This window comes from Hyaena hyaena, unplaced genomic scaffold, assembly GCF_003009895.1.
Source record: "Hyaena hyaena isolate Hyena2069 unplaced genomic scaffold, ASM300989v1 scaffold_178, whole genome shotgun sequence".
NCBI classification, from domain to species: domain Eukaryota; kingdom Metazoa; phylum Chordata; class Mammalia; order Carnivora; family Hyaenidae; genus Hyaena; species Hyaena hyaena.
In genome coordinates, this window is record NW_024080807.1 from 1 (window position 1) to 9,891 (window position 9,891).

The 9,891-nt window shown below is 38.9% G+C and overlaps 1 protein-coding gene across 1 annotated transcript; it reads left to right on the forward strand.

Annotated features, from left to right (window-relative positions):
- Positions 1-5,646: 5,646 nt before the first annotated feature.
- LOC120237225 (trace amine-associated receptor 4) lies at positions 5,647-6,690 on the forward strand. Its single transcript, XM_039240407.1, has one exon. It carries the CDS (start codon positions 5,647-5,649, stop codon positions 6,688-6,690), a length of 1,044 nt encoding a protein of 347 aa, XP_039096338.1.
- Positions 6,691-9,891: the final 3,201 nt, after the last annotated feature.

Here is a 9,891-nt window from a genome sequence, read left to right on the forward strand (position 1 = left end):
TGTTTCGGACTCTCTCCTTTTCCCCTCTCACTCCCCGTAGAGGGTAGAGGGGGATCGCCTCCCACCCTGGAGTCTCTGATCCCGGCCCGATTTTATCTTCCCCGGTTCGCACTCACGTTAGAAGGCTTTCTCAGTGGATTCTGCGTCTTTTTTCTCCCAATCTCTCAGGTTTTGTAAGGTTTCCAATGGCTTCAGATCTTTTCTGTGTGATGTATGGGCACGAGTGCAAGTACGGAGCTCCTTACTTCTCCGCCATCTTGCCCTCTCCCTCCACCTTTCTACTTTCCTGAATGGACCCTGCCTGAGACAATGAAAATTTATGAAAATACGCTATGAAGTTATTAGTTCTATATCTAGCAAGACGTTTGGAAAGAGAAGTTTTATAAACCCACATGAGCATTGAAGGAAAACCCAATGTCTTCTAACCATCCTCATTCACCAAGGGTTTTCATTTTATAAAGAAAAATCCCCAGACGATGAAATAGTTAGTTTCTGCTAGTTCTAAACACGAATAATTTGATTGAATTTTTATAAATACTTAAACTCTGTTGCTTTCTAAAGCATTGAGTATTTAGATATAACAGGTTTGTGTCCTTGATGGATGATAAAATTATCAATGTAAATGACTTGAGGCTTAGTGTAGAACTGTGGTGCCCTAATAGAAACACTTTCCCCAAGGGATCATAAAAATATCCACTTGGCGACAGAGGTTTTCACTTTTTTTTTTGGTTGGTTTGAAACATGGTTCCTATTGCTTTTTGCTTAGCTAAAACCTTCATTTGGAAAATTATGGATGTAACTGCAGCGTCAATATCACTGACCTGTGCATAGAACATAAGGGAAAGATATTGATAGGAAAAGATAGGATTCAGTGGGCAGAGACGGAAAGGACCGGACCTGAGGTCCCTGGGTGGGGAAACATTTTTGGAACAATGCTGGGGGGTTTGACCACAGCAAACCCCCTCAGGCATAAGGGTTTTCTTAAGAATGTAACAGACACCACCTACTCCCCCTCAGATTTTCCTCAGGAATTTGAGCAAAGACTTGACTAAAAATAAATAGACCATAAAACGTGTGACCCACAAGGAATGGTATGGCCATAGACCACCCCTCATACGATGGAAAGGGGCCAATCAGGAATGGACAACCCACCACCTAATTATCAAGCCAATAGGGCAGAACCTGAGAAGAAACATGGCAGAAGGGAAAGAAGAGGCGACGAGAACCCTATAAAACAAGGACCCTTGCCTATAGTCCTCGGGCATTCACTTTCCAGTGTCCCCTCTCTTTAAAGAGAGCTATGAAAGCTCTTTTTATGAAATTATTCTTTCTTACGGATCTTATACTCTAATAAACGTTGGCCTGCTGCTCATTTTGTTTCCACCTCTTCATTCTTCGAAGAGGCTGGACAAAGAATCCATGGTATTGAGGCAAAAATCCTGCTACAATATAAATGAGTCAAATTTTCACTAGGGATTAAAGAACTCACTGCTTAAAAACATCTATCTTTTGGTAATAAGTGGAGAGAGCAATTTTTGGATTTTAACCACATTTTCTCCTTTCGTACTCTTCCTTCCTCATCCTCCCAACCTCCCTTCCTCCTTTCTTTTCTTTTTTTTTTTTTTTTTTTCATTTTTCTCCACTTTGGCTTGTGCAAGGCTAGTCCATGCTGTTCCTCTGAAGCCAAAGGGACACGAACATAAACCGATTCACCCTCCCAGAGCCAATTCTCTTGTGACCTGCTATAATGGCTTTGCCGGCAGCTCATTGAATGTCGTTAAAGGGCACACCTGTCAAAAGTAGGACAGAAGTGGGTAATGCAGCCTCAGGAGGCATATTTTGTGTATACGTACTGATGACAGCACAGCCTGCTAGGAGTCCACCTATAAGAACTTGGACCTAAGTGCCTTTTCTGGTCGGATATCAGCAAAGACAGCCATGAGGCGCAATGCCCAGTGCGTGGTAAGAAACTAGCACAATAGATAATTCATCTCGCAATGATTTTAGCTCCAAATTACCTAGTTAGCCAGAGAAGTTCTGGTAAACCAGAAGAGAATATATTAAAAGAAGAAAAAGATCAGATACATTCATCCTTTTCTTTCTTTCTTTCTTTTTTTTTTTTTTTGCATGTTGAAAGGAATCAAACTTAAAACACTGATCTAAACACTAAAGCTAAATCATACTTTTTTTTAAAAAAAAATCACTGAAATTCTAAACGGGCAATGATAGGAAGACCCAGTTCTTTTTTTTTTTTTTTTTTATTTTTGAGAGAGACAGCATGAGCAGGGGAGGATCTGCGAGAGAGGGAGATACAGAATCTGAAACAGGCTCCAGGCTCTGAGCTGTCAGCACAGAGCCCGACACGGGGCTCGAACCCACGAACCCCAAGATCATGACCTGAGCCGAAGTCGGACACTCCACCGACTGAGCCACCCAGGCGCCCCAGTTCTTTCTTAAATGTAGTTCCAAGTAAGCTCTCTTACCTAAGAAATTATTGCATAAGTGATGTACATCAAGGTAAGATAAAAGCATTTTTCCCCACAGAAATAGTCTCAGAAGTAAAGTGGCTGAACTATGTCACTAGCAAGAGAAGAAAAATCATGCGTGGTAAGCAGGTTTGATATCTTTGCCTAAAATTTCCACTTTATAATACATTATTGAGCTGGATGAATATTTTCCTTCTTATGTTGGGGAAATACATTATATATTAATAACATTTTAGGTATTTAATGCTTGGGGAAAATTATTATTGAGTCTGTTTTCACTTTTTCTTTGCAATTCTGAGGGACTTTTGTATTTTTGAAATCATTATTTCAGAGTCCTCGCGTCTGCTTCCTTATTATCTTTTCCCTTAAAGAAATAACTTTGAAGTAAAAGACAAGCAATCCTTGCTTCTCTCCAGAGTTGTTTGCAAATGTTTCTTTTTACTGCTTAGGAAAAAGAACTAACAATTTTCTCTGCTGGCACTGTGTGATTGTCTACAATGCTGTCCTGCATTTGGCCCCTGGAAATATTAACGGTAAAAAGAAATGAGGTGTCATAATAATATGCTATGTTAAAAGTCAGATGTCTTAGTGGGTTTACCTTTGATCTTATTAAAAATTACTGTATCTTTTTTGGAAGTGAGTCTTCAACATGAAGGGATCTGTTCTGTTATGTTCTTACATAACAAGCAAAACCCAGACTGCACTTGATTTCATGACAATTTCCTCCTTTAACAAAGCAGTAAGCCAGCAGCCCACATTTGCATTTTTTTACTTGCTTTTGTAATTTAGGACCAAGAGTTTAGGGCTTAAAGTATCATTCCCTTTGGTATTACCTTCACAATTCACACATGTAATAACTTTGTAAGTAAAAGTGTGCATCTTACTCTTTTTGTCTTACTTGAATACTTAGAAGCTTAAACACTTCCCTAATATATATAACCATGAATCTGAAACATGAGACAATGCTGTCAAGTTCAGGCAGCTGCTTCATACTGCATTTCCTCCCACATTAAATAAGTAAATAAATAAATAAGATGAAATAAATGATATTCACTTTACAGACCTGGGAGTTAAGCTGTATCAATTCTTTCAGGGATTAATTTTTCAAAAATGAAACTTCAAACTCCAAAAATTATACCATAAACTGTCGAAGAGTGTATATTTTGTATGAGCATGCTGTCTGACTATGGATATGCATTGATGTGCTTCAGTAATTTTTTGGTACCTGTTAGCTGTCTTTAAAGAGAATTTTTTAAAGAATTAAAGAAAACAATTTAAATTCACAAAACTAAAGAAGATGAAAGAATAAAATTAATTTGTTAAAGAAGTTAATTGAGCGTTTAAGATTTCATTAGATTCAGTATTTTATGGCTAATGTGATAAGTAATCAAGTAATTTGTGCTGTGTGTTCCAAAATTGATAAGCTGCAGTTTAAAAAGGACTTGAATAAGTCTTTGTCCTTACCTTTTCCTCCTCTGTGCTTTGGTATTTCCAGTTCAACTCCATTGCACTGAATTTGATTGGCAAAGTTAAAACGTATCTAAAGAAAAATGCTAACTTGAGAAATTAACTTATTATATCACGATCAAATAAAATGTGCCATGATGTTAAAATTTCAAATAATACACATTGGAAAAAATGGCTGAGCTATAGTAGCAAATACTGTAAATATTATTTTCAAAGGTCATTGTATTCTCATTTAATGTATTTTCCAAGTAGGTCTCAGAGGACATGTTTGTGGGCTTGTTTCCACGATGGACCAGTGAGTTTTCATTTCTTCTCAGGCCAAAGTCCACTCTTCCCACCTGGCATTAGAGCTCAGTAATACTTGTCTTTGGTCATCAGACTAACACAGCCAGTCCTGGCATTGGAAAAACAAATCAACTTCTGTCATATTCTGGAGTGAGTCAGTCTCATTGTTTTCACATTTTTAAAGGCAACAGCATAAATTATGTAAAGGGACAGTTTAAACAATGAGCACGCCCATGTGTCAAATTTGTTACCGGGCTAAGCCTTGCAATCTGTGAACCGGGAGACCTCAACTTAAATTTGAATTCATGAATGGAGTTGCTAAATGAAAGGAGATAATGCGCGAGATTTACAGAATCTATCATTTCAGTATTCCTCCCCCCTTCATGGAGATTATTCACGTATAATTTTGTAGGCTTTAGCACATTTTTGGTTTACCAGAAATTGCTCTAAAATCTAAGAACTATATTCTTCACCTTGGAAAGAAAAATATTCCCTTAATTGAATAGTATGTATTAAGCAACAGGATACAAAGCATTTGTAAATACCACAAGAGAAATTAAGAGGGGGGAAAAAAAGCACACAATCTTTAGATTGTAATTATTTTTGAAGCTAAACATTAAAGTGCCACAAGTCCTAGTAATTCTTGATAGGCTTTTATCCATCAATTGGTTAGTATAAGTGGGACAGAGAAAATTCTTGATCTGCCTGTGGATTTGGAATCCTAAGGGCGGGCTACATATTAGTGCCCAGAACATGGGCATTTACCTGGGTTACGTAAGTGGTTTTAACTGGGTTACTTAGACATTGGGTGACCATATTCATTCAGTTGTCTTTAGTCCCTTCCTAGTTAAGGGACAGTCCTTAGATTAACAGCATTTGCATCTCCTGAGAGCCAGTGAGAAAGGCAGACTCTTAACCCCACCCCAGAATCAGAATCTGTGTTTTTAGAAAGAACGTTAGGTGATTCGTATGTACGTTAATGTTTGGGAAGCAGTGCTCTTGGTCAGTAGGGAGTTCAGTTTAAAATTGGAAATGCAGCTAGCTGGGCCTTTCTGAAAATTTTCCCACCAAGGGTTGTTTTTTTTTTGGTTTGTTTGTTTTTGTTTTTGTTTTTCTGAGAGAGAGAGAGACAGCATGAGCAGGGGAGGGTCGGCTCAGAGAGAGAGGGAGACACAGACTCTGAAACAGGCTCCAGGCTCTGAGCTAGCCGTCAGCACAGAGCCCAACGTGGGGCTCGAACCCACAGAACCACAAGATCATGACCTGAGCTCAAGTCAGACGCTTAACCGATTGAGCCACCTAGGCACCCCACACCAAAGGTTTTTATTGTTTTTCCTCTTTCTTCCACAGAAAGGACAGGAGCACAATAATTTTGCAAAAGATCAATAGTACCCATAGGACAAGGACAATGAATTCAACTGAACTTTGGAACTCTCCAGAAGTACAATTTTGCTTTGCTTTGGTCAACAATTCATGCCCTAGAAATGTGAGGTCTGTGCTGAGTGTGTGTGCCATGTATGCTGTCATGATTGGTGCTATAGTGATGACCATGTTGGGCAACCTAGTTGTGATCATTTCCATCGCTCACTTCAAGCAGCTCCAGTCGCCAACCAACTTCCTGATTCTCTCCATGGCCACAACTGACTTTTTGTTGAGCTGTGTGGTCATGCCCTTCAGTATGGTCAGGTCCATTGAGTCCTGCTGGTATTTTGGGGAACTCTTTTGCAAAGTCCACAGCTGCTGTGACATCATGCTCTGTACCACCTCTATTTTTCACCTCTGCTTCATCTCAGTGGATCGCTATTATGCTGTTTGTGACCCTTTGCATTATGTCACCAAGATTACCATCCCTGTAATAGAGGTCTTTCTGCTCATCAGTTGGTCTATTCCAATTTTTTTTGCCTTTGGTCTGGTATTATCAGAATTAAACATAGTTGGTGCAGAAGACTTTGTTGCAGCCATTGACTGCACAGGTTTGTGTGTGTTGATATTTAACAAACTCTGGGGGGTGCTGGCCTCCTTTATAGCCTTCTTCCTCCCTGGAACTGTAATGGTGGGCATTTACTTACACATTTTCACAGTAGCCAGGAAGCACGCTAAGCAAATTGGCATGGGTCCTACCAGGAAACACATTGGGTCAGAAAGCAAAATGAAAGTATCATCCAAAAAAGAAAGCAAGGCCACCAAGACTTTAAGCATAGTCATGGGAGTGTTTGTCTTGTGCTGGCTGCCCTTTTTCATCTTGACAATCACAGACCCCTTCATTAATTTTACAACTCCTGAAGACTTGTACAATGTTTTCCTCTGGCTGGGTTATTTTAACTCCACTTTCAATCCCATTATATATGGCATGTTTTATCCCTGGTTTCGCAGGGCATTGAGAATGATTATCACGGGAACCATCTTCCACCCTGACTCTTCCACCCTAAGCCTATTTCCTGCAGATGCTTAGGCAATGCTCTCCATTCTCTAAGATTCTTTCTTGGTAAGGAATCTGGGATGCTGCTTCTCCTCAAAGGTAAGGCCACAAACTTACTGGATAAATATATTCTACCAGTTGGTTTTATGGACATCTACCTAAGTAGGAGCAATAGATCTAGTATGCTCTGTACCAGAGCTACCAAAGTGGTCAATTTCTGGAGTTCTGGGGAAGGCATTGCCAATAAAAAAAACTCTGTCCCATGGCTTGCTGATTCCTAAATTTACAAAATTAGAGATTTAGAATTTCACTCCTCTGACTTACATCAAATGCAGATATTCTTTTTTTTTTTCTTATAAATATGAGAAGAGGAGACATAGGTAGTCTTCACACTTATTGACAGCCACACAGAGTTTATCCAAATCTTTCTTGAGACTATTGTTCTATCTTAGGGGAGTCGGGGAGAGAGCTTGAGAACATTGGGAATCTGGATTATTGAGCATGTGAGTGACATGGAAGGGGAGAAGGAAGCAGACAGTTGTAGCTACTTTCAACTTTTTAGTTCTGACTTAAACATCTTACAAAAAGCATTGATGTCAATTTGGTAATATTTTGGTAAAATTGGACTGGCTTACTGAATGAGAAGAATAAATAAAGAGTTTAGGAATATATTCTTTCTTCCTCTCAATATATAATTACATATACTGTATATATTTACAACCTGTGTATATACACATAGGTGGTATTTCCATGACTTTGGTATCTGTGTGTACACACTAATTATTCACTAAGACTGAGCTTCATTCACAACTGAAGTTCCTTCCCTACACCAGAGTTTTAGGATAAGACATAATGCCTCACACGTCTCATCATGTCTTTTTTTTCTTTTGTCTTTCTCTTGATTCTCCTACCCATAAACTTATTTTGTCCTTTACAACCTTCTTTTCATCCTTCATACCATTTCTCTGTCTCTCTAATCCAGTGGTTCTTAACCAGGTGGTTTTGCCCTTTGTGGCCTTTCAATGTCTGGAGATGTTTTTTGGTTTTTACAACCAGGGAGGAATGCTATTGACACCTTGAGGGTAGAGGTAAGGGATGTTGCTCAATGAACAGTCTACAATGCACAGAACATCCCCCACAAGAGAGGATTATCTGACCGAAGATTAAACAGTTCCATGGTGAAATCATGCTTTAACCTTAGCTAACCTCACCGTTTCAATACTCACGTCTACATACCTTTCTCTCAAATATATTTATTTGCAGCCTATCATTTCTCCCAAACTTCAGTCCCTCATTTCTTACTACCAACGGACTGTTGTTTTGAAGGCTCCACCAAGATCGCAAACTCAATGTATCCAGCATCTTCCTTCTATGCACACCCACCACCCCAAACCTGTTTCTCTGACTCCTGCTTTGTGCCAGAGTTGAGTGTGCACAGGTGTGTTGGTTCCTCACTAGATTATAAGCTTCTTCTGTGGGACACTATGTCTTTATATTTTTCATTTTGTATCCCACGGTGCCTGGGATGATTTCTTTCTCATTAAAATCTCTGAACATGTTCCCTGGATAACTAAAACAGAGAAACTTTGAAGAACATCTAGTTACTCAAATTCAACAAAATAAACAATTACAAAGCAAAGAATATTAGATAAGTATGGACCCTTTCTCTTGGGAAGGAAGATGGAGGCAAGAGCCTATTTGTAAAGAAGAAATTGAACAGAATTTAATTCCTCTTTTCTTTGGTCACATGTGCACAACATTGGACTGGGGAACCTGGGGACAGAGCCAGCAAAGGCACATAGTGGAAAATGACTTACTGACTCAGAAACATTTGCAATATTCAAGATGAAGCTTTCGTTCTCATATAGTGAGATTCCTGAGAATAGAAATCAGATCTTCCCTTCCCTTTCCTAATGCCTCAATAGTGGAAGTATTTTACTGAAAGGTTTGGTCATGTTAGAAATATTGTTCACTATTTTATAGATTGACAGATTGGGAAATTTCATAAATGGAGATATTCAATAGAAGGAGTCTTCCAGCCGAATAGACTCTATCTGCAAACTTAGATTTGTTTGTATGTGGCTGATGTAATTTATTTATAATCTTTGCTAATTTTTGCAGGAAGTAAAGTTGCTTTTCATAAAGATAACTTTCAGACACTGGTAGGTTGCAAAGAGAAATCTTGTTGCCATTAGCAGAGGCTTTAATGTTAAGTGCATTTTATGGCAGTAATTTATTTTCTTGTATTTTTGAGAGCGGGGGTTAGGGGTGGGTGGGTGGAGCAGAGGATCTGAAGCGGGCTCTGGGCTGACAGCAGAGAGCCTGGTGTGGGGCTTGAACTTACAAACAGTGAGATTATGACCTGAGCCAAAGTCGGATGTTTAACCAACTAAGCTACCCAGGTGCTCCTACAGTAATTCTTAGAGTAATACCAGAATATTTGGTTAGCCAAACCCCCTCCATTCTTTGACCTGGGCAAATAAAATCATACATCCATGCAGGGCATCTTAATCCTTAAAGTTTCTAATGTTCATATACATGTATATAAATCCTAAATGCTGTTGTGAACCTTTCCTTTTTTGACTCTATCCTCACTCTAGACTATCTATTGGGAGCTACTCATTATTCCAAAATACATTTAATAACATCTTTATTCTGTTGAGAATTCCCAATACTCTCTGGATCTACATGTTCTATTAAATATTTATAGCTTCCTGAGGACAGTACTTATAATTTGATCATTTAAATATAGCATATTTAGATCCTAAAATGTCTTGGCAAATTATTATTGTTATTATTATTATCATCATCATCAAAGGACAGTATTTGAAATCATAATTAGGTTTTGAGATGCTTGGTAAAGTACTGGTTTATTCTTCAATGATTGCAGTCATTTAATCCTTCAGGAGGAGATTTCTTCTGCCCCTAATCCCGAAGGCAACATTCTAGAGGCTAATGGTACTCTTTCCTTTTGAAGACTCAAAGAAGCAGGAGGAGTTCCTTGGTCTTTAGGCCAACATAGACGTCCTTCCTGGGTCAGATGGGGTAATAGATAGAGCACCATATAATGGCAGGAGTATTTTATAATCTGCTTCCCATGAGGAGCCTCTCTTCCTTTTAAGGGATTCAACAGGGCTATTTGCAATGCTAGAACTGAGAGACTGAATGGGAAGAGCAGCCATTCGCTCAGTATATATTCATTTTCTCATTTGGTCCTCAGAATAGCATAAGGAC